At 39.5% G+C, this 26,595-nt stretch overlaps 1 protein-coding gene across 1 annotated transcript in view; it reads left to right on the top strand.

The window, feature by feature from the left end:
- The window catches only part of INPP4B (inositol polyphosphate-4-phosphatase type II B), a 235,260-nt gene that overhangs the window by 32,388 nt on the left and 176,277 nt on the right, over positions 1-26,595 (top strand). The window contains 1 exon segment of the mRNA XM_032223560.1: positions 17,466-17,519. Within this exon segment, the coding sequence (XP_032079451.1) occupies positions 17,513-17,519 (7 nt within the window). The 5' untranslated portion in view covers positions 17,466-17,512.

Below are 26,595 nucleotides of genomic sequence, written 5' to 3' on the forward strand. Positions count from 1 at the left end.
GTCCAAACTCCATTGCAATATCTTGGGTGTATATATGGACAGTGTTGAGCAGCAATTCTATTTCCATACAGCTTCAGATCATCCATGTAAAGTAGGTAGATAGCCTGGCAGATTCAGTATTGCTGACAGAAAAATCAGTAACAATGATTTATTTATTTATTTATTATAATTTGTCAACTAGTACAAGGAAATAAGTAGGAAAACCACATGAAAAAATGGCACAAATAAATGGATAAAAATAAGCAAAACATAGTCATTAACACATAAAAGAGTACATATAAGTGGGACAGAAGAACAGGGGCGGTAGGCACGCTGGTGCTTATGCATGCCCTCCTTAGGGACCTCTTAAGAAATGTGTAAAGTCCACGGTAGACAGCTTAAGGTAAAAAGTATGGGGGTTAGAGGAACTAACAACAGGATTGGATGATGATGTTGATGATGATTAGCGTATGGTATTGTTACACTAACCAGGAAACCACAATGCTATTTCATAGTACCGTGTTTTCCCCAAAATATGACATGGCCTGAAAATAAGGCCATGGCAGATTTTTGGAGTGGGCAAAAATATAAGGCCAAAATAAGGCCCTTGGACAACCCCCCTTCTGGCCAGGCAGAGCGCCACTCACCGACCTAGCAGTATCCCGAAGGCGCCAAGGGAGCCTGAAGGGAGCTGTGGGGGGCGGGAAAGGCGCTCATGCGGCTTGGTGCCTTCGGGATACCGCTAGGTCAATGAGTAGCGCTCTGCCCAGCTGGAGAGGGGGATTGCTGGGCGTGGTCACCTCATGGCTGCTGTGTTGCACTGCTGCAACAGCGCAACACAGCTGTTCACCCCTGAGGCTGTGCCCAGCTCTTCAGGAGCCCACTCGCAAGGGAGCAGCTTCCCGGCAACCCAAAAACAATAAGCCCCCCAAATCTGTACTAGATTTGACCATGCTTGGTAACTTATTTGCCAAGCTATTTTTTATTTTTTACTATTCCTCTGCATGACTGATATGCAAATTTGTCCTCACCTCATATTTGATGCTATTTATGTAATAATAATTAAAATTTAATATTATGTTTCATGTGTATCAATAATAAATCAAACTACATCTGGCAGTATATTGGGATCAACAAGTTAAGTCTGTTAAATAGGACTTATCTTGTGAGTCATGTCAGAAAGTGTTCTGTCCTTGGGACATCAGTATATAATGATCTGTGTTTATGCTTCCAGAACACACTAAGCTCATTAATTTAAATACAAAGTTATTCCCTGTTATTGGGGAAACATAGCAGCCCTACATTGCACAAAACAGTGAGCCTTAAGGTAACCAAAGGCATTGCAGCCCAGCATATTGTGTCAGTTCTGCCATAATTTTTAAAGTTTATGGCAAGATGACCTTTTAAGTGATCTGACTTTAGAAATGTTCTTTAATTTATCTGTCTTTGGAAACCCTAATCTGGTACTACGAATTTCAGAGACTAAAACCTAGCATAGCACTTTTAGCATTTAAAATCAGTGTTATTTGTGTGAAAAAGCTTGAAAAACGGAATGTAAGGCAATAAAAACTGGCAGAGTCACACGTGTGTTATATGATTGTGTTCCAACAACATGCTTGATTCAATCAACTAACCAACCTAATGATTTTTCATGAACAAAAAATACACTAATTATGACAACAATTCACAGTTTGGAATGTACTTAATGTCTTGCACCAAGGGAGTGCTGCAAGGATATATCACTAGCTCCTTCTCCATTGGCCAAGCAGGAAATGCTATCTGAAAAGAAGGTAACAGGAAGAGAAATAAAGTAAAGGACCCAAGTCCAAAAACAGCAGCAATGAAAGCACTGATCCAAAGGCCAACAGTCTTCTACTTGTTCACCAGCACTTTGGGTTCCCTCCCATCAAGCAGCCCCTACTGTGCTATGTAGCTAATCAAGACTAATTCAGTTAAAAAGAAAATGTCCAGTTCCAATAAATTGCCCACTTAAGGGGTGCCTTGGTTGAGTGATTGAGAGTGAATTATATAGCTTTGGCAAGAATGGAGGTTATCCGTTATTAGGGACAAAAGATTAGAGTATGGGATTTATTGCCATAGTGATGAATTATGATGAGCAGAGAAGTAAACCCTAAGAGAAAATATGTTCTGGTGTTGATGGAGCACCCCAGTGTGCTTGGAAGGGAGGAATTCATAGTCATGGAGACTGGAAGGTATTGCTAAGCCAATATACAGTAAGTGTCATTAACAAATATAGGTGTCATAAAGAAATATCATCCTCTGGAGATTAAAAAAAAAAGACTTTTAAGAAAAGATACTGTTGTAGCTTGCTTTTTTTAAAAAAAATCTCTATTTTGACTGCAACATCAAATAATGCAGCGCAAACTACAGCTCACAGCTGAGTTGTATAAAAATCAGGAGTCTGAGAGCACATTTTCTAACCAAGAAATTTTATTAAAAGGTATAAAATGCATAAGATTCCATGAGACATGTAATAAAATCATTAGTCAGAGAAACTGCTACCGTAGACTAATGTGGCTCTCCTCCTCCATGGTAAATTTTATAATATTATTGAAGAAGAAGGATAAAAGAATCACTGTAAAATTCCTTTTTCTATTTTTTCCATAGATATACTTTCTTCCTCTCTACCATCCATCATTAGCGCTACTGCATTGATTAGTTGTGAACACTGTAGGTAATGTAGTTTATTCTATAGAAGAACACAGTATTTTTTTTTAGAAAACTACATGACTCATTTTACTCAGCTAATGTAAGAAAGCAGTTTTAAAGTAAAACCAATAATGCTTTCATTTTTCTTGCCGTCCTCCCATTTGGAACAGAAAAATTACATTAGTATGAATCATGAGGAAGTGATCATTGTGGGGAATAGCAATCTAGCAAGATCTTTTTTATTTATCTTATCCTTTATGGGACTTAAAATATCCTATTACTACTTTCTGTCTGTCCTGAGATTTCATTGCTACTTTAGAAGCCTTAATTTCTTTTCATTTGTTTGAACAGTTGAATTGCAAATGACAGAAACAGATGGAATATATACAAAGGAAAAGTGGGGGAATGTACAAACAGTTTGCACGTGAACCATGAAGGTAAACTTACAATTATTATAACTGTCACTGAACTGAATGAACAAGCCCAGCACTTCAACGTCAGAACATAATGACAGTTCTTTTGCTTTTGACATTCTGCTAGCAACGTAGAAGCTATTTTAGAAGCGTATTATTATTAACCAATATATAAAGAAAAACACTGAGGACTTGAATTGTTCAATTAAATCTTTAAAGAGATTGTTTTTGTTTTTGAACATGTTTGAATGTTGCAATGCATAATTTTATGCTGGCTGCCCATCTGCGGTTAGTGCTCCCACCCACAAAAAGGGTACCTAACTGCAAGTGCTGCAAATCATGTTACACGGATTTATACATTGTGTGAAATCATAATTTACAAGATTCAATGGCAAAGCTAAACAAAAAATTCTACATTCTTTTTTTAAAAAGTTTTTATTGTTTTTATTAAAGAAGAACACACAAAAAAAATCATCTTTCATTACATCTTGTAGAAAGCGTATCCATTGGTTACAGGTACATTTCGTGCGTTTCTTCCACAATCACATATATTTCATTCAGTTTAAATTATACATTTTAAAATTTATATATTTTACTATCACTATACCACCATTTTCATTTTATAGGGTTTTAAGGACACAGCCACCTACTGGCATTTTTTTTCCCAATCTCAATGAATCTGCCGTAACTTTACATCTTTATAACATATTCTAGAAGAAAGTCGGTTAAAAAGATATCTAACATTCCCTCTCCCTTTTTTCTCCCTCCCCCCCCCCCAAACTCACAGATTAACGCTTCTGTCCATTTTACTTTTACTAGTACAACATACCTGCTTGTATCATTAAATATTATCCATTAACATTTCTTTGTTATTATTGTAGTTAGCTAAAAATTATTTACTATTTTTCTCACCTCTCCTCTCCACAGGCCCAAAAGAAATTTACCTTTATAACCATCTCTAAACAGAAATTTATTAATAAGTGTTAACAAAATAACCATTTAAAATCTAAAACAATCTAAAAGATATTGACATTTCTAGTTAATAATCACCAAAAGTATGCATTAACATTTCCTTCTTGTTATTATAGTTAAAAGAAAAAAAGAAAAAACAATTGTTTGCTATTTATATCACGTCTCCTCTCTTCTGATCCAAATTATTTATACCTTCATAACAAGATCTAAACAAAAATTTATAAGATTTATAAGTCTTTTCGTCAAATCTCAATTTACAATTTGTGGCCTGGTTATTTATCCTAATTAAGGTTATCGTTTCATTATTAATATCATAGTAAATTATATGTTAACGAATAAACATTCAATGATAATCTAAAACAGTCTACAAAATACTAAGATCCCTACTTATTAATCATCAAAAGTTAGCTAATTTTTATCACTGACTAGCATTATCAACCAATGTCTTTCCAGTAGCAAAATGGTCCTTTCTCTCTCGCCAGCAGTTGTTCTCTTTTTAGCATCTTTTCAGAGTTTAGAACTTATCTCTGCACTTTGTAGCTTGAAAGATCTCTCACGTAGTTTCGTTGCCCTTGAGTTGTTATTAACATAGGCTTAACTTTGGTTGTCAAACTTATTTCTGGATGGATTTGTCTTCTTAATTCCATCTTTTTCGCTCTTTTTTTTTTCCTCCTGCATCTTGGAATTTGGGAAAAAGCTCCAAGTTGTCAAAGTCACTTTTCCAGCTTCCCTTCTTTTCGCTTTCACTCGCATTTACTTCATTAATGGGTTCATCTAGCATCTTGTCTTTGTTTTCTGTATTTTCATTCTCTTCTTTAATCTCTGGGGCTCCAACCCTCTCCTCTTTTACTGTGGTACCCCATAGTCTGTCCCATTTCTTGTCAAATCTCTCAAGTTCTTCTGAAATGTTTTGGAGTCCAGCCAGGATGTTTTGGATTATTAAGTTTTCTTCATCTGAATATTGATCCATTTTTCAAAATGTAAAAGAATATAAAGAAAAAGAAAAAAAGAAAAAGGAATCTGCTACTCTAGCCTGTCAAGAATTTTTGGGGTGATATATATATATATATTTATTTTAAATCTTAAGCACAAGTTCTTTTGTGATTTTCAAAGTAGAAGGGTTCTTGTCTCTTTCCTTTCTTTTCCTTCTCTTGCCAAAATATTTTCCAAGAGCACCTGCAAAACACTATTCATGCCCTTGATTCTTTATCAGGTTTTATAAACAAGTTCCAAACCCTTCCGTTGCAAAGTCAGTGAAGCCAAATAGAAAAGAACAAAGGATACATTGTTTCAAGAAGGAAAAAAAAAACTTCAGGCTTAGGCTTCCAAATGGCAGATATAATTATTATTTTTTATGCTTTTTCCTTAAGTATCTTTTTATATATAATTTTATAACAAATAGAAGGAGAAATTTGTTAAAATAAGAAAAAGTTTTAGTTTAAGCCAAAAGAAAAAGTTAAGGTAGAAAAAAAAATAGAGGAAAAAAGATCAGTCCATAAACTTCAAGCGGAGAAACAGGAAACGTTGCAATCACTTCAATCCACAAAACATTGTTACAAGCAAGAGCAGAAAACTTTCTAAGGCAGTCCAATAAGGATTAAATTCGCCGCTTTATTCTTACTTAGGGGATAATTATTATTTTTTTTTAAAAAAAGTTTCTTAGGGCAATCTTCTGAAAGTAAAAAAAAACCTCACCAGATGGAATGCTTTCACTACTTCTTTTCCTTCGGGAGCCGTCTCCAACGATGTCAGCCTGGGGGCTGCCTGTTTGCCGCTGGTTAGAAGCGCTACCCTTGGGTCCCGCGGTGTCCCTGCTGGTCCCTGCGACCAGCAAAGTTTTGACTTCCCAGTCACCGTCTCTTCGGGACAGTTTAGGTCCTGCCGGACCGTCCAAGGGCAAAAGTGTCATCGGCGGACTCGGACTGTTGAGTCCGCACGATGTACCATCGTGACGTTGGCTTCTCCTCCTCCCAAAAAATTGTACATTCTTAATAAGCACAGTGTTTAATCCTAGGTTTATGGGATGCTGAATATATGAATTTAAAAAATGTGCAGATTGGGAAAAAATGCACTTGTTAAAGTATCAATCTCTATGAATGTAACATAATTGAAATACTTTTGTATGTTACTTCCTTAATTGAACAAAGGGTTATAATTGGACAAAAAAGTATTATCACACCTTTTCTTTTGCTCTGTGAACCCTCCTATGAGTGAGTTGAAAAAGCATTTTAAAATGTTTTTATTAACTGGCAAAACCAGGATGGTATGTTTTAAACTTAACACTGAGTTGCAGCTACCTGAGTGCAACTCAGCATTAGTGCTAGAACAATCTAGATCAGGGGTGTCAACCTGGCAGCTTGTCGGCTGGATACGTCACATACAGGACACACCCACCTCCAGTTCATGGGAAAAACATCGCAAAACATGGCAACATGACGCTGCAAGTTTGACACCTGTGATCCATATTGATCCTACTCTAGGGTACAATTGCACTGAATTTCTCACAATATTGCCTCTAGAACATGGGTGTCAAACTGGTATCATGTTTCTGTCATGTGATATATCGTGACATTTTCACCTTGACACCCCTGCTCTAGAACTACCCCAACATCCAAGTTCTCAAGCAGATATCCTCTTTTTTTAGCTTTAAGAGAGGACATGTATTCATTAGTTAGCGTACTTCCATGTTGCTCTTCTAGCCAGGCTAATTGGGGAATCCTGGGAGCTGACATCCATCTGAAAGTTGTCAAAGTTGAGAAACAGTGATCTATAGAATGAAGGTAGTGGCTGGGATGCTGCTTAGTTTCAATGCTTGGAGCTGATTTTGAATAGAACAACATGGAGGTACAATAATTAGTGAATAAATGCCCACACTTAAAGCTAAAAACAAAGAGAACATCTATTTGATAACTCAGATGCTGTGACAGTTCTGCAGGCAATATGAGTGATTGAGAGATTCAGTGCAGTTGTGCCCTTGAATAGGAATGACCTGGAATAGGAACTTGTGGTTTTGTGGTTTAAGATGTTATTGTGAGGAATTTGAAGGCAATTCTGAGGAGATAAAGCAAGACATTTGCTTGTGACCATGTTGGTTATGTATTATATGTGTTTGTAGTGTAGGGTCTAAGGCAGGGGTGTCATATTGGATTTCTTCGAGGGCCAGATCAGCATCGTAGTTCTCCATGGGCCGGGGGGCGGGGGAGATGGGATAGACACCTCCCTGCCAGCCAAAATGGCACCATGGGCCAGTCTTATTTCCAGGCTGACCCCACACACCAGATTTAAGCATCCTGCGTGCATGATCTGGCCCATGGCCTTGAATTTGACACCCCTGGTCTAATTTGGTAGTACCATAAGTGGTTTCTATTATTTTAGGTTGAAAGATGAGTTTGGGGCACTTTGGTCTTCTGACAGAAACGCTGATTCCTTGTTACTTATCTTTTACTGTCATGTGAACACTATCTTGCAATGATTTTCTTAACAAATGAATATCATTATTGTTTACGTACTCTTCAGTTTTATTTAGCAAGGCCTTTCAAAAGCTTCTTGATTTTACTACCTATTGCTCTGCTGCTATTTTTCAGCTAGCCACCTTAAATGCTGTAAGTTTAATGGACCATAGGGTACAAATAGAAATAGTCATTAAATAATAACAATGAACAAATGCATGCATAACTGCCCATTGTGTGCTTCAAATGTTGTCTAAAATTCCAAATTTTCTTTCTAGTGATCTCCAGAGGTTCGAAGTTTGAAAGTTCAACTATTCTTGCAATTGATAATGCTTCTATCATGCCTATTGGACATTAAAAAATAAATAATAACTTTAAAATATTGTTAGCCCTGACTATTTAAGCCTTAATGTCTGAAAACTAAAAGAGGAAAAGGACAGATAACAACTGTTTACTTGCTACATTTTTTGATATAGCAGCTCTAAATTAGCAAAGTGTTATTGCTGAAAAGAAGAAATGCTGATTAGAGGAAGATTTCCTAATGTTTATGAGATACAAGAATCTTTATAACCTAAAAAAGACATTTGCAGTAATATTAATACCAGATTTAACTACTTTAAATTAAACTTAATGCTGATACAGCTCTAAAATGTTGTGATCCAATTTTGTCAGAGTTGAACATAGCTTTAAAGTATTTGGTGTGAAAAATTGAAAGGCAAATGTCTAATGCTTTTTTATAATTGCAATTGACCATGAAAAGCAGAAATAACATTTGATTCTGTCATTGTCATTACTTTTCCTACCTCCTGAAGAATTATCTTTAATTTTTAATTTAAGTCTCTTACAGTTTAGCTGGAGTCCAGAAATTCTTTTTGGCTTTATTAGCCAAAACTAACTCATGTTAGCCAACAAAAATGTAATAAATATGCCTCCTGATCCCTAGTAATTTTCAATTTTCCCCAGTTGGTGGAGACATCAGCCAGGATGGGTTGTCTTTGTCCATTGACCAATCGGACTGAGTCTACAGATGTGACATCACTGATACCACTGGTGGCTCCTCCCAGCTTTAGACTCACTCCGATCAGGACTCGATGCATAAATTTGTTCTCCTCCAAATTAATTAGTTAATTAGGTCATTTTTCCAAATTTAATTCTCTACAATTTTAATTGGTTTATCTAAAGTTTGGCTGCTTCTTTTCTTCTATTGTGAATTGCAAACGACTTTATTATGCCTTCCTGACATCGCGGGTGCCACGAGGTAACTCTGGAGCACTCCGCGACTCCAAAGCATCGGGCAAGCCTCCGGGCGGCAACCCAAGGGCCTCTGCCCATCATGAGGCCACCTGTTCAACAATTTCATTGTTGTGGCTCGTCCGATGTATTTCAGCTGTGAAAAGCCTCTGGAGCAGTTTTTTCTCTTTTTGAAGTTCTGGTGGCCATTTTAAAGCATGCCAAAGCTCCGGTGGCCATTTTAAACTCCCTTGACCATTTAAATTGGTGCCAAACCTATCCTCAGCTCTAAGCCTCTGCCGGGTCCATTGGAATTGGTACCAAGCCTCTCTTCTTCTCCACAACCCTGCAGGGCACAGCGCAGCTCACTGAAACACCAATAATTATGGCCTCTCCAAGGGAGGATCAAAGCCAGACTCTCCCAGGCATTTTATCTCCCGATAGCCCGGTGGCAGGCCCTTCTGGGGTAACAACCTCTAAGAAAAGACAGGCCCCAGAGCCTCACCTAAAAGGCAGGCCTCCCAAAGTCTCCAAGGCTTCCCAAAAGGCTGAGGACCGTCGCCAGTGCCAGCTGGACAAGGAATTTACAAAGGCACATCTAGCTCCAAACTTCAGGCTCAAGGCTCTGCAGAGCACCCTGCCAGCCCTCATGCATTTCTGCCAGGCCCGTTGCCATTGGAAAGCCCAAGTCCCACTGATCTGTCCTCAGACAGTGAGGAAGAATCATAGGAGTCTCCCCACCAGGCCAGTTCTGGGCCTATTGAACCATCCCCTGCAGCTTCAGCTCCACTGCCTTCTCCTGAGGTACAGCCTTCCTTTATATTGCCCCAAGGCCCCCTGCCTGCAACAGGGCTAGAGATGGCTTCCATTATCTCTGAGGCCATTAAACAGGGGATTGCAGGAGGCCTCCAACAACAACAACAAACTGCTGTTTCTCAGGCCCCCTTACCTGCTTCTACTGCACCATCACCTAGACCTTCTCACACCGGCAAAAGTCCTTCTACCCAATCAATTCCATCTCATTCAGATCAGGCCTCAATGGGGGTGGAAGAGGATCAGGCAGTCAGGATTCTGACTTGTCTGAAGAAGAGGATTTAACCCCTGACCAACCTACCTTCGTAGGATTATTCAAACCAGCTATCTTTAAATCCCTTCTCCTGAAAGCCAAAAAAAAAAAATGCCAAGGTGGGATTAACCCCTCCTCAGGTGTCCGATTCAGGAGCTGGGGAACCTGCGGATCCTCTCTTTCTGGAACGCACCATGCAAAAGGAAGTCATTCCTTCCACCAAATTATTTTTGGATCTGGTCCAAAGACAATGGAGCTCCCCGGGATTGGGTCCCCTCCCCAGTTCTCTAGGCAAAAGGCTGTACAATGTGGGCCAAGAGCTTGCTAAGCTCCTGGAGACCCCATCTGTAGACCCATATGTGGCATCCCTGTCCTTCCCCCTTGGCCCTGACAAGGTCCCCAGAGGAGGTCTTGAAGCCCGAAGACTAGTGTTTCGAGCAAACGCTGGTCAAGGGACACCAGGCTTCGGCCTGGGCCATTAGATCATCCACCCCTGCTTCTTTCTTCAGTAGAGCCCCCATTCTCTGGATAAAACAGATCCAGGAAGGACTTCCCCCTTCTGATTCTAGGACCCATAGGGACCTTAACAAAATTAAGGCTGCCATGAAATTTGCAGCTGATGCTTCCCTCAATTTGGTCAGATTCTCATCCAAAGCCATGGCTTTGTCTGTTTCCACCAGATGCTTGCTCTGGTTGAAACAATGGCAAGCCGTTGCTAGGGCCAAGTGGAAGCTGTCTTCAGCTCATTGGGGGGGGGGACTTTTTGGATTCCATTGGAACCTCTCCTGGTGAAATCTCACGACATGCAAGATTCTATCCTCCCTTTTTCGAAAGCCTGAAACTAAATCTACTCCCTTCTACCAAAGGTCTTCTTTTAGGGGAGGGGATGGGGGTTCTATGCCTCTCGTCCCCAACGACAATCTAACTTCAGACAGTCCTACCAACCTCAGGACAGATTTGGAAGGGAAATCAATGTTTCCCTACCAAGAAGCCCTTCAAGAGACCTTCCAACTGACCATTCAGATGTTAGAAGTGACTATCTGGATGGTCTCCTGATAGGGTGGTCTCCTATCGGCCTTTGCCGATCGGTGGACAACCACATCTTTGGACCAGTGGGTCCTAAATATGATACAATTCGACCTGTCATTGGAATTTCTCTCCCCCTCCCTCCCGATGCCTTTTCTCCCTTGTCCTGCACCTCAGGAACCATCTCACAGACTCCTGATGGAACAAGCCATCCATCATGGAGATCCAGGCAATTCAACCGGTCCCTCTGGATCAGATAGGTCAAGGATTTTACTCTCAACTCCTTGTCGTCCCAAAAGCATTGGGGGTGGTGGTGGAGGACAATCCTCGACCTAAAACCCTGAACCTGTATGTCAAATACCGCAGGTTCAAAATGCATTCGCTTCAAACTATTCTAGAGGGGATCAGGGAGGGCCTAAGATCGGTGGACTTGATAGAGGCATACCTCCATATCCCCATTCTGCCTGCCCACAGACAGTACCTAAGGTTCTGCTTTGCCTCAAAGCATTACCAGTACAAGGCGCTCCCATTTGGTCTTTCATCTGCTCCGAGGGTTCACCAAAGTACTGGTGACAATAGCAGCCCATCTTCATGTCCAGCCCATTAGACTACAGTGCTACCTTGACAATGTGCTCATTCAGTCCAGATCAGCACTCCAGGTGCGTAGGGACCTCCAGGCCACTTTGTTGATACTCAGGGAGCACAATTTCTCCAGAAACACGGAGAAAAGCCACTTCTCCCCACAACAAGTCCCCTACACCTAGGTGCAGTAATCGACATGGTGCAGGGCACAGTCTCTCCCCCCCCCCCACCCCAGACTGCCTCTCCAGTCTGCAGCAGATGGCTTGACAGATGAAAAGAAGCCACAGAACATCTCTACTTTGTCTCTCCCCATTGCTGGGGAAGCATTGTCCCCTGTTCCAGACTGCACAGCCGGAAACTGCAATGGTTCCTGCTGCCATTCCAAAGAGCTAACACGAGCTGCTCACCAAGACTGGTCAGAGGTAACCAGGTCCCTGGGGTGGTGGACCTCTTCGAAAGTAGTCCTCCTTTCGGGATCCGGCCTGCATCATGGTCACCACAGATGCCAGCCTCGCAGGTTGGGAGGCCCATCTATTGTCTCTTCGCGTGGAGCACATCAGCAGAGTGGACAATGTCCAGGCAGACTGGCTGAGTCAATCCCACGTCAATCACGTGGAATGGAACATAACACCAGAGCTGTTCCTCAAACTGACCAACAGGTTCAGCATTCCAGTGATTGACCTGTTCTTGACTCATCTCAACAACAAGCTGCCAATCTTCATCAGGTATGCGGGCTCTGGATCAGCAGGGGTAGATGCTCTCCTTTGCAGGTGGCTGGAGGGCCTGCTCTACGCATTTCCCCCACTTCCGATGGTCCAGAAGGTTATCAGGGAAGATGATCAAGGAGCGGTCTGAGCTCATTCTTCTAGCCCCTCACTGGCCACGCAGGCTGTGGTTCGTGGACTTGGTCAACCTCTCGGTGGCCCCTCTGTGGTGGACCCCTCCTGCACAAAGCCACCCTGACACAAGGCTCACTCGTCCATCCAGACCCACTCTGGATACAGTTGACCGCTTGGAGATTGAGTGGACAGCCCTAGCTGCGGTGAACCTCACTCCAAGGGTCATTCAGACTCTCCAAGCCTCCAGGCATGCCTCAACCAATTGTATCCATAACGCCACCTGGAGGGCCTTCCACACTTTGTGTGACAGTCACAGTGCTCCATCTTCTGCATCGGTTCCGGCAATCTTGGACTTCCTTCAGCAAGGGCTGGACTCTGGACTTTCCATCAACACCCTAAAAAGGCAAGTGGCTGTGCTAGCGTCAGTTCTTATATCACCACCTTTCGAGACTCTCTCTGACCATCCACTAGTAACTCGATTTCTCCGGGGTGCAGCCAACATCAGTCCTCCCACCATGCACAGATTCCCCACCTGGGACCTGGGCAGAATTCTGAACGCTCTCACTAAATCCCCCTTTGAGCCGCTCCACATGGTCTGCATGAAGTACCTGTCTCTCAAAGTCTCCTTTTTGGTGGCAATTACCTCTGCGTGCTGCGTCTCTGAAACTGCAGCCCTGTCCACTAGACAAGATTTCTTTTTTTCCCATGATGACAAGGTGGTGCTCCATCGTGACCTGACATTCACCCCGAAGGTCAACAGTAGAGTTCACAGGGCCCAGGAGATCGTCCTCCCCAACTTTTGTCCTTCCCCTGCACATAGACCTGAACACAAATGGCACAAGCTGGACATGCACTGTACACTCCGCATCTACATCTCAAGAACTGCTTCCTTCTGGCATTTTGAGGCCTTGTTTGTTTCTTTTAATCAAACTAACATGGGTGCTAAAGTCTCTTCTAGGTCTGTCGGATGTTGGATCAGGTCCTGCATCTTGAAGGCATATGGAGCTCCTGGACTACCTCTCCCTCAGCACGTGACAGCACATTCAACTCGCAGCGCAGCTACCTTGGAAGTGTAGTCTACCCAAGCTACTATCGAGGAAATCTGCAAGGCAGTTACATGGTCTTCACTATCTCTATTTGTAAACCACTATAGACTAGAGAGATATGTATTGGCAAATGCTGCTTTTGGCAAGAGGGCGCTCCAACAAGTCAGATCTGAACAATCATCCTCAGGCCAGTCATCTTCCCACCTTTAACGTTATGGACAAGCTTTGGTATGTCCCATCCTGGTTTCTGTCTCCACCAACTGGGGAGAATGGGCATTGGTTCTTACCTGATACACCCCTTCTCCAGACGGTGAAGACTGCAGCCAGTCCCACACTTCTCCTGGGACTTTTTACTGATTTGGACTTAGCAATAGATCAGGGCATTCTGGAGGAGAACGTGAGTGTGTTATCAATTCTTGTGATTAACACAATGCATCAGTCTACAGATCTACCTTCGTTGAAGCTGGGAGGAACGACCAGTGGTACTAATGATATCACATCTGTAGACGCAGTCCGATTGGTCAATGGACAGAGACGACCCATCCTGGCTGCTGTCTCCACCGTCCGGAGAAGGGGCATATCAGGTAAGAACCAATACCAATTTTCACCCAACAATCAGGAGTCTTTTCTTCCCCAGGTTTAGTACTATAACCGCAAAGCCATTGTGGTAGGACTACAACCACAAAGGCTTTGATTTCAAAAAGCAAGGGAGAATAATTCAGTTCTCCTGAATGAATCCACTGAGTGCTATTGCTAGTGTTTCCAATCTCCAGCAAAACAAAAGAAATAACTTCAAAATTACAAAACTATAGTGAGCTAGCATTAGCTTTTCTTCTCTCATACACAGGGATGATTCTCAAATGACATTTGACCTTTAAACCTATGGCTTAGCCCACATTTAAATTTTGAATTGCACATGGATATATCCATAAAAACATCAGAGAAAACATCTTGTTTTTCTACTGCTGTTCAAGAGGCAGGTTAAGCCAAGCTAAAGGCATGGCACATACAGTATTGTGTTTGGCCATAACTTTTGGCTTTTCCTCTCTAAGCCACACTAGCCAACCAGTATCTCTAAGTAGTTGAGGGCCTAGCATAAAATCCTAGACACTCATATTGGTAGCAACTCCAGAATCCAAGGAGTTATTTGCTAGCCATACAAATCAGGGAGAATAGCAGAAAAGGATGAATAGACCGGTTCTGTGTCATTTAGAATCCTTTGAAGTGTCTTGTGAACACCTGCACAGGAAGGAATGCTTCAATGTTTGCGCCTTGTTTTTAAATATTTTCATGTGTAATTTAACATTCAAAACCCTGTTGCTGTTCTTATTTGCAATAAACTGAGATGTTAATCCACAAAAATAGACAGTAAATGAAATATATTGTTTAGGATGGGTATGACAGTGCTAACAACAATGTAGATATATTGTACTTTAATATATATGGATTGTATGGTTATTTTTTATTTTTTTAATGCTCACTTTTTATATTCTTAATTGTTATGGCCTCCCAGAGTCATATATTTGAGATGGGCTGATATATAAACTGAAGTAATAAATAAGCACAATCTTTACTTTATGTTGTAGTTGATCTTGCATGTTTTCAACCAACCCATTGTAATCTCTCTTTTAGTCTGAACTTTCTAACTCCTCTTCATGAACAGCTGATTTGTTTATTATATGACATCAAATCATTTTTGACTCCTAGAAACCACAGAGATAGATTTCAGACAGTCTGTTACTAAAATTGACTTTGAGGTCTTCTGGCAACATCCCCTCACCACTGTAACTCAGTGTGTTCACTTTGCTGCTGGTTGTTCTCTTCCACCTTTCCCAGCATTAGAACTTTTTCCAAAGATATTGGCATAATGTGTCTGAAGTAAGCAGATGAAATAAGCCTAATCACTTGTACCTATAGTAATAATGATTTTGTTAGTGATCCATTTGTTTTTGTCCACAATACTTTCAGGAGCCTTCTTTGACATCTAGTTTCCTTGGGAGGTATTCGGCATATAAATTGAATAAAGAAGGAGAGTATATACAGGTTGTTTCACTCTTATACCAACCTGGGGTCACTCTGTTTTGCCATGGTTTGTCTGTCGTTTGGCTTTTTGACCTGTGTATGGATTTCTCATGAGGACAATGAGATGTTCTTGGATTCCCACTTTTTTAAGCACATTCCATAGTGTCTGGTTTTGACAAGGAAAGAAATATGTAGAGGAGATATGCAGAATATTCAGGAATGGCAAATATAGAAGTAAAAATAACAGGCAATTGCCAATTGTCTACAAACATGTGTTTGGCAGCTCTTGTCAGCTTACAGTCTTATTATCCACAGATTTCTCAGTGTAATCCATTTTCTTCTTTGCTAATGGTTGAGTGCTGCTAAACGTCTTTGAAGTGATTGCTCTTCTGCCATAGCTGTGGTGAATTAGACTCATGCTGGCAGATTAGTCCTGCTATTATTGGCTATTAACTGGATTATTTTATATAGGTGAATTTTTTTTTTGTATGTTTAATTTAGAAACAGAGTAGTCATATTCCCTGACATGTTTTTTAATGTAGGGTAGAAACAGATTAATGAAGCTAGAGGTACCCAGCTGAAGTTGTTATCTATAGACAAATGTGTAGTTGCACAACTGAATATGTGGAACAAAGGTTAGAAACCTCCTCCAATTTTAAAATTAGTGTCTCCACTTAGATTTTTAGAGGATATTATTTAAGTTATTGGAGCCTCGCTTTGCATGAAAAATGGCTACTTTTTTTACTGATTGCAAGCAAGAAGAAAATGTCCTACTTTGGTCAGTGAATAGATATGATTCACATATAATATACAGCTATAAAGTAAAATTTTAAAATTTTAATTCATTGTGATATGTGTGATTTGGAGCATCTAAATGCTAGCTTGGTGTATAATAAAAGTGCCTCCTCCATGATTTTATCTTGGAGGAAGTCACAGATCTGACAAATTTTACTGATTTGGCCTAGAGGAGAGGTTACCCTCTCAGAAAATATGTTCAGGTTTCCTATTTGCACCAAACAAGAGTCCATGATGGGGAAGAAGGATGGCTGTTGTCATCCATGAATTGTTATAGATTTTACTCATTCTGTCTGAACTTGGGCTTAAGGGAACAGTTCATAGCCTCCATGGCCACCATGGACCTCTCCTGAGTCACTGATTATTCAACTTATACTACAGGCCACACATATTTTCTTTTTTTCTCAGGAACTTTTGAGAAATGATCTGGTAGTCGTCTTCTTCCTAGTGTACTCCTGCAAGTGCAGGGTCTGCTTTTCAGATAATTGAACACCACTTTGCACAGTCAGCTGTGTCTCCAGGGTGCAGGCCCACAACTTGCATATCTTTGATATGATCTAGTGGATAGTGGAGTATATTAATATTTGTCCATTGCCATGGACAGATTCCTTTCTGGTTTTCTTTTAACTCACTGGTATCCTGCCTTCCTGTAGAGAGACGGGGCTTTTTTTTTAAAATCAGCCTGCTCTATACAATTGATAGATCAAATGGGATTCCAGAGAAAACTTGGGATTTTCCCCAGAAGTTCTGGTGGGCGATTTGGTTGAGGCCCTAATCTCTGCCTGGGATGGGTAAGTGGCAGAACCCTTGGATCGTATTGCTCCTGTGTAACCACTCGGTGATCCTGAGGTACTCTTTGCTTGCAAATTAGGGACCATCTCAATAAGGATGGCGAAGCATCAATATTTCTTCAACCTTATTACATCCATTAATAGCCATCCAGTGGATTTGTTTAGGGCACCTAATCCCTATTGGGTATCTTAAAAAGAAAAATTGACAATTATCTATGGGATACAAAAGGCAGAATTTGGGGGGTTTGGTGTGGGGTTTTTTTTTGGGGGGGGGTTAAATAAAGGCATTTAAAACTAGCCTAATGCCATACAGTCATCTAATTTTGCAAATATAATTGTTTGGTGGGGGGGGGAGGTGTTCTATAGAATGGAATGGTAATAATAATAAATATTGTAGTGGAAATATCACCTTGCTACACTGGATGTCATATTCATTCTGCTGCATAAAAGGCCTATGTAAAATGTATCGTATATCAGCTACCAATGAAGCATATTTTTAATTAATGATTCCCCAGTTTTATTATTTTTAAGAATCAGTGCATCAAGGAAGACTATTCAAACTGAAATTGTTTTTGTTCTACACAGAGCCAGAAGAGAATTGGTGTCATCTGAAAGGAAAACTGATCTTTCTAATGAAAAGTAAGCCAAAGGTAATTTATGTGATTTACCAGTTCATGTCTCTGCTTTTCCTCTGAATTCACCAGCTTCTTTTTATCTTTTTATCACTTGGTTTGTTGTTCTTAATAGAAGATTCAGCACTGTCCCAAAAGCTTTCCACTTGACTTTATAGATGTTTTATAAAATGTGAGAGAATCTTCAACAGTATGTCTGGTCATTTTGAACAGTTTGTATCAGTAAAACAAAATAAACAACCACACAGCTATTTCCGTAAAATAGCTATAAAATCACAATCAAATGTAAGAATTATTTTTAAGCACATGCAGTTGGATTACTACAGAGAGAAAGATATCGTGATAAGCCTGACCCTAAACTTTGCTTCAAAGGAGGAATTCAAAGTCTTCCTTTTTGAATGGAGAGCACTGAATAGGCAGATTCGGTCTGAAGGTTTTTGGATAACAGGGAGCCAAGGCAGGTAGGAGTTTACAGGTTAAAACCTGCATTCAGTTCTATTCAGAAACCTGTTGATAAAAACACCATCCATGAAACTTTTGTTACCCAGACAGAGTGGCTTCACCAGCTGTCAAGTAGATTGCTCTGTATATGCTTGATATACTTCTGACTGCCCTTGAAAAACATTAAAAAACTTCATTGTAAAATAAAACTTTGAGGTTATGAGGGCATGAGTCACTTTCAGTTTACCCTTAAAAAGGATGCAACTGATAAATTAGTAGAAGCTGGACAAACACTCCTTTTGTCTGCTGGTGTGAAGAAGTTGTGAATCCAGAACCCAAGTGTGATCCCATTCAGAATCTCATGAATGGACACTTGGTTGCATTTTGAATGTATGATAACATCACTGGCCCATCTTATTTGCTATTTTACCACGAATATAGGTCCTCAATGGAATTATCAACCAGTATCACTTGGTAAGTCCTCCAGGGCATTCAGGAATAATTTCTTAGACTCCATAATTCTGTAAGAGCAGAGTATACAGAGTTAGTATTCACTTGTGCAGGATTGGTTAGCCATAGTTAACTCAAATTGAGTATATTCTGAACTATCCATGTATGAATGCTTTTCAGATTCAACCAGTGATTTGAAACATTATAAGAAGCATTTTTCACCAAAACCCCTATTCCTTGAGCCCAATTCCTATCGTCTTCAAAGAAAAGACCACTGAATCTGTAAAAATTTGTAGAATCTAAATGGGTGGATTTACCAGAAGGAGCATACATTGTTTTAATCTTAGATGCTGGGTTGCTGTCCATTGTCCTGATCTTGAATCCTGAAGTTTTTAGCAGAATTCCTCTAATTCAGAATCCTGAATAGTCCTGGATGTATTGCTATTAGCTCTTCTACTTTGTCTCTTTTTGCCCGAGCCTTTACTATTTAGAACACTGGAAAGTAAGCAGTCTGTATAGAAGACAATTTTCTTAAAATCTGTTTTTATAGTTATATTGCTTTTCTATATTTCTATATTTTATTATATTGTATACTTCCCAGAATCACTGCAAAATGATGAGATGGATAGAATATAAATGTAATCAATAAATGAAATAAAAAAAAAACTGGAACTATTCTCATGTTATAGGAATTCCATTCTGTCTTTTATTCAATTTCAAAATGGTTCACAGAGTTGTGTTAAGTGACATTAACTGATGTTTTACAAGCAAAAGGAACAACGATACTAATTCTGGTTTTTCTATGAAATTAACATCTCCTAAAACTGTTGTAATCTGAATAAACATACATTTGGAAGTGCTTTTTAAATGCATTTAAGGCTTTACTTAACAGTAGGCTTGTGATTAATAGGCTGCAGTTATTTTTTAAAAATAGGCATTGTCTATTGCAGTTTATGTTTCTTAATTTTTAGCCAAATGATGTAATAATTGGAACTGATCTCATCTATTAGATCAGTTTGTTCCTTGTGTGATGCTATTTTTATTTTCCTTATACACTTCACTTTTGATTATTTGTACAGAGATAGAAAATATTCTAAAATTGCATATTTTATTCATTCACTATTTGTAATTTAATTTTTGTAATTTTAATAGATTTATATGCTGCTCAATCCCGAAGGACTCTGGGCGGCTTACATAAAACATTTAAAAATATTAAAAAGAGTTTAAAATACAAACAGAAATAGATTAAAAGAGACACAACATACATTCGATTATAATGGGGCTGAAGTCCAATCAAAGATCAGCAGCCCCAGGCCTGCCAGAACAACCAGGTCTTAACAGCCTTTCGGAAGGCCGAGAGAGTGGGGAGGGTCCGGATCTCAGGGGGGAGATCATTCCAGAGGTCCGGGGCAGCTACAGAGAAGGCTCTTCCCCGAGGAGCCGCCAGACGACATTGTGTGGTCGACAGTACCCGGAGAAGGCCCGCCCTGTGGGATCTTATTGGGCGCTGGGAGGTATGTTGCAAGGGGCGGTCACGGAGATATCCAGGTCCTAGGCCATGTAGGGCTTTAAAGGTGATAACCAGCACCTTGAAGCGTGTTCGGAGACCGATAGGAAGCCAGTGCAGCTCACGGAGGATAGGTGTAACATGGGTGTACCTGGGTACACCCAGTATCGCTCGCGCGGCTGCATTCTGGACCAATTGTAGTCTCCGAACACTTTTCAAGGGCAGCCCCATGTAGAGCGCATTACAGTAGTCAAGCCTGGAGGTGACGAGGGCATGAGTGATCATTTGGAGTGCCTCCCGGTCCAGGTAGGGCCACAACTGGTGCACCAGGCGAACCTGGGCAAAAGCTCCCCTGGTCACAGATGACAAATGGTGTTCTAATGTCAGCTGTGGATCCAGGAGAACACCCAAGTTGCGAGCCCTCTCTGAGGGGTGTAGAGTTTCACCCCCCAGGTTTAACGGTGGAATATCTGGACTATCTTTTGGGGGTAACATCCAAAGTCATTCAGTCTTGTCAGGGTTGAGCGCCAACTTGTCCATTCCCATCCAGACCCTGACAGCTTCCAGGCACTGCACATTACTTCCACCGCTTCACTGAGTTGGCACAGGGCGGACAGATACAACTGGGTATCGTCCGCATACTGGTGGTATTTAATCCCGTACCGACGAATGATCTCACCCAGCGGCTTCATGTAGATATAAAATATTTTTTATGAACTGCAAATGTCATAATCGGTTGCTATTATTCTGAATTAACTAGTTATTTTTACCAGTAACTAGTTGAAAATGTATCCCCATAAAATAACTTTTTAATTATTTAAAAAAGCTTGCTATAAAATACAGCACACATAAAACTATTTATAATGATTATTAGTTGATAGAAAAGCATTAATAAAATAGTCCATTGGTTCATAAATCAATAACTATATACCGTGTGTAGAACAAATATAAGTATAATGGCTTATTTTAAGTGTTGTAATTTCACTCCCATGGTAATTCCCAAAAAGATATGAAAAGATTGCCAGGTGTTATACTATACTATGAAAAATATGGAATGTATAGATTAAAAAGTCATTTCATCTATTTGGTTAGCAGCTTAAGGTGTACTTTGATTTCCTAGAATTAAAAACGCTAGTGGCATGTTGAAACATAGATATAATTTATATATCTCTAAACTATGGATTATGTTGAACTATGGATTATGTTAAACTCAAAAAGTTATGAAATTTACTGTGTAATCACATCAATAAAGTTGAATTCCATCTGCTTTTCCTCTCCTATGGTGTGGCTGAGAAAAGCCCTCCATATGCAACTAATTGCTTACATATGCAACTAATTGTAGTTTAGCTTTGGCTGAATCACCTTTTATGTTAAGCTAGTCTTTCTAGGCACCAGAATTTTCTACATTGTGATCTATTTGGCTGAGGAAATCTGCAGGTTAATATCTATAAACCTGCAAGGTGCCTGGATTAGGAAAGCTGTTCAGTAGAGCAGTTGAGAGGTAACAAAAATGCAAGTGAAAGGGGCCTCTTGGTCCAGCCATTATTTACAACTCCAGACACTTGTGATTTCTTATTTTGACTAACTTAATTATTTATAATCCCGTTAATTTACAGATTGAAGTGAAATTTGTGACCTTTTTATGGCTATATTGGAAGAAGGGAATGCATTATCCCTAAGGCTCATTGACATAAAAATTACAGGTATTCCTTGACTTGTGAGCACAATATGCTCCTTATTTCATTTAGTCTAAGGATACGTACATTCAGTTGTGCCTGATATCAAATCATGAACAGAGAATAAAATAACTATATATTGTCACAAGAAAACTTTAATTTCTATCCTTCATGGACTACAGTACCCATTGTTTACAAATAACATGGCCAATGAGCAGCTTACAATCCAAAGAATCAAGAGGGCACCAAATTATTGCTCTAGAGAATAAATACAAAGCTTTTTTCTGGTGGTTTGCTTTGGGAGAAAGGTACCTGTCCAGTAGTGGTTTTCGACTCCCGTTGCAACCGGTATGCTGCAACGGGAGCCGGGCATGCATCACAGGCACCTGTGCTGTGCACGCATGCACACCCACCACCTGTGAAGCTCCAGCTGCTCAGCGGAGGGTCGTGCAGGCGCTGTACACTACACGTGCATGCGCAGTTGGCCCGTTTCCTTCAAATACAAGTAAGGAACGAAGGCGGGTAGGCCCTCCAAAGCACCGTTCTGGTATGGTGGCTGCTGCTTCCGGCAGGCACTAGTACGCGTGTATCGGGGCGTACCGCCTGCAACCCACCACTGTACCTGTCCTTATTTAAGGGGCTCTTTCATAATCTGCTATGTCAGGCTTAGAAGTTCTACTCTAATGACAACATTGATAAAGGATTTCTTTATGCAAGCTTTGTTCAGGAAAAAAACAGCATGGCCTAACCGAGATAATTGGAGAGCTTTATAGAGGAGAAAGGAAAATAGTTTTTGTGTTGTTATTTTTTAAAAAAACTAGCCTGGTAACATTTACTTCAAATAGTTTTCTGCTGCATTTTCTCTCTCTAGTGCTTTTTTCATTTTCTTCCTTTATTATTGGAGTGTTTTTATACAAGTCAGACATCACCTTTAGTTTTCTGTCTGTGTGAGTTGTAATTGCTGCTATTCTAGAGTGATTTTTTCAAATCTATGCCTTTAGTAATAAACAAAATGCCACTACGTTATGAATGTTATTGCCAACATGTTTACAGTGATACAAGCTTTGGTATAGTAAAATATATTATATAAACAGTAAATAAAATATATAAATATATGATAGTATAGCAATATAGTAAATACAGTATATAAATGGTGTAGTAAAATATATATAAAATATATTCTGCCAGATCCATATGTTAATTTCAATTGACAGTTGAGCATGTATATGATCAACAGGAGAGGTCAACAACTGGGTAGGAGGATATTTTATGACATCGTAATGCAAACTTCAAATCCGAACTTTAAGGTTATCAACCACTCACAACACAAATTTCTGTAACACAAACTTTCAAATTTCTGTTCCAAAAGAAAAGGTTGGGCTGTTGTTTTTTTGTTTGCTTTGGTTGAACACTAAATAATGGGTTCACGGTTTTTCTAAGATTTGTGTTTTATGGTGATTTTGGTCAAAAGTTTCAGGAATTGCAAATGAGCAGGAAAAAGAGGAGAGCAAATTGGACACATCCACAGTGAAAAATCATTTCTTCTCATAATGTCTCACTTTCCTTCTCACAATTTTATTCTACTATTTCTCACCATATTCTTTTAAATAACTATTTACTTACTGAAAATTGGCAATAGTGAGAAAGGGCTGCAGGCTAGAGAAATATCTGGCAGAGATCTACACTCATATCGTACTAAGTAGAATAATGCCAAACAAGCAAACACAGGTTTTAAAAGAGGATAGAAGTACATCCGAATATTTAAACAACTATACTAGGCATGGAACGGTTTCTCTGCTCCATGGGCCCTTGTTCTCCCTTGCCCTACTTTTTTTCTTGTATGTATGATTGAAGAAGATTGGGAAACACATTGACCTGCAACTATGGCTGAATTACAACTTTCAGCAGCCTCAACCAGCATGATTAGTGATGAAAATGTATGGAAGCCTTAGCTGCTAATCTTTATCCATATGGCTCTTGGAGCTCCCCCCCCCTTAAAATACAGAGGGTCACATGTAAACATGTAGTTGCCTCTTAATAACTGAACCTAAGTTATTTATCACATGATGATCTCAGGTTTTGCATGCTTACAACTACAAAAAAGCAGTGGAAATACAATTTGTAGTCTGGCCGTGAATGAATTATTTGTATGTGGAAGCAGTGAGGCATGGCAACTCTGAATGATTTTGTAATCCTGATGTCAGTGTACTAAATAAGTTTCAAATAAAATGCCAAACATAATCCAAGTAGTTAGGAATTTGAGAAGCATTTGGCATAAGTAATAAGTACTATTTGGAGTTAATAAATATAGGTTGAAACTAAAGATAAACTGGTATACTCTAATGTAAAAGAGAAATAGAATTTGTACATTTAGAAGGAATAGATATAGTTAGAAAAAACAGTTGAGGAAGAAAGAAAAACAGGAAAAAAATTGACCTCAAAGGAAAAAATATAAGCTTACTTTGCCATTTCCTATTATCTGTTTTTAACAACATGGCTTTAATAGTGTATCAGAAAAAGAATCAGTTTGATTTAGAATGATGTATTCTCATTGATTTAGAATGTTGTGTCCTCATTCAAATATGAGTTGGCAATCTCTAGAGATCTTACCTATTATCAGCAATTTATATAAGTCATTGTAAAATGAAATTAGAAATGTGAATGCTGGCATGACAAATGGAAGACAGAATCTTTGGGAGTTGGGCAGCATAATAAATGTATTATTATGGTTGGTCATATCGTCCAGGTGCTTGACTTGAGAATAAGAATGGTTCAGTAATGATTCTAGTCTTTTGCTATTCCCTCCCTTTGGTTTGTCTGAGCTACTTCTGCAAGACTTCAGTTTCTTTGCCTGAGTAGACCTTTGCAGATCTTCCAATTCTGCTTCTGTGAAAATTTTGTCCTGGTTTTTTTCTCTTCTTTACTCCTGTTTCTGGATAGCCCTGACCACTATCCAGACTTTTTTGTCTTTTTTATAGAAAATGGTCTGAGGGGTTATGTGGCAGTCTAAAATCCCAGAGCATTTTAGCTGCTTCAGACGATATTTTCTGCAGATATTCCAATATACGATTATTACTATTTAGTCACATTATTTTTTATAGCAAGTCTGTGTCTTCTTGAAGTACCTAACTAGGTGGTCCATAGTTTCTTCAGCTTCTTTGCAGTGGCAGCATTTGCCATCTCTTGCTTTCGTCTCAATTCTGTTTTCTATGCATTTGTTCTAAAGACTTGGTCTTGTGTGGCCAGAATTCGTCCCTCTGCCTTTCTTCAATTTTCCTGCACTTAACCATTCCCAGTTCTTGTTGTTATCTGCTTTGCCTGCATTTTTTGCACACGTGTATTATCTTTTCTTGCCATGTCATTTCTATTCTTCATTTGGTCTTTCCTGTAGGCCGGTTTGGTCTCTCCAGTACTGAATAAGCCATCATGGCATACTAGGTTCAGTACATCTTCTTTACTCTCTTTCATATATTTTTCCAGTGCCATTTTTTTCCCTTCAACTATCTGGTGTACTTGTAACATTCCATGCCTATCACTTTCCTTAGTAATTAAAGTCTGTCAACATTGCTGTGTGGATGAAGGGCATTATTTAATTGTCATTATTTTTTGGTCTTCCTATTCAGGACTTTTAGTTTTGCTGGAATCCAGTTCAGTATTCTAGCTGGGTATCTAATAACTGGAACTGCCTAGGTGTTAATTGCCTTGATGATATTTACTCCACTAAGTTTGGACTTTAAGATTTTTTCAGTGTCATGATGGATTCACTTCTAATCTAGTTTTTGACTTTTGTGTGGTTGATGTTGTCAGTTTGAATGATACCCAGGATGTAATATTTTTCACCCAGAGTTTGGATACTATTTCCATGGTTTTAGATATATAGATTTAAAATTGTATGAATCAAACTTGTTGAATTAAGCCTATTTAGCAATAGCAATAGCACTTAGAATTATCTATTGCTTTGCAGTGCTTTACAGCCCTCTCTAAGCGGTTTACAGAATCAGCATATTGCTCCCAACAATCTGGGTCTTCTTGGAAGGATGGAAGACTGAATCAACCTTAAGCCTGGTGAGATTTGAACTGCCAAATTGTAGTCAGCAGCAATCAGCAAAAGTATCCTGCAGTACTGCCCTCTAACCACTGTGCCACTGTGGCTCCTTTAGACCTAAATAGGGAAGTTTTGTGGATTTAGCTTCATATCTTTCTTCAATCATTTGATCAGAGGGGTTGATAGGACTTTCTTGAACAGTAACTTTTTAAACTTTGTTCTTTGTTGTTTATTTGATAAATTGTCTCCAGCTCCTCATGACTCCATGGTCCAAGCATGCCAGGACCCCTTGTTCTCCACTTCCTAAACTCATGCCCACTGCATTGATAACACTGTCTAACCATTTCATCCTCTTCTGTACTCCTTTTGCCTTCAATCTATCCCAACATTAGGGTCTTTTCTGATGAATCTTCTCTTCTCATTTTGTGGCCAAAAGTATTTGAGCTTCAGAGTCAGTATCTGACTCTAAAGAACAGTCAGGGCTCAGGGTTGATTTCGTTTAAGATTGACTGATTAGATCTCCTTACAGTCCAAAGGACTCTCAAGAGTCTTCTCCAACAACACAATTCAAAAGCATCAATTCTTTGATGCTCATGGTTCAACTCTCACATACAATTTTACTGGGAAAATTATAGCTTTTGCAATATAGACCTTTGTTTCACAAGGTGATGTTGCTACTTTTTAATATGCTATCTAGGATAGACATAGCTTTCTTCTCAAGTATCTTTTAATTTCATGACTGCAGTCTCCATCTGCAATGATCTTAGAGCCCAAGGAAATAAAATCTGTTACTGCTTCCATTTCTTTCCCTTATATTTGCCAGGAAATGATTTGATTTAAAGTATGTATTCAAAGAATGCACAGAGTTTTATTTTGTTTGAAACTCACAGTGGATAAAGAAACCTTGAGATTTACCACATAGTGTTAGACTCACTTTGAAATTATTTGGAACTTACCTATAGTA

Source organism: Thamnophis elegans, chromosome 9, assembly GCF_009769535.1.
Source record: "Thamnophis elegans isolate rThaEle1 chromosome 9, rThaEle1.pri, whole genome shotgun sequence".
Lineage (NCBI taxonomy): Eukaryota > Metazoa > Chordata > Lepidosauria > Squamata > Colubridae > Thamnophis > Thamnophis elegans.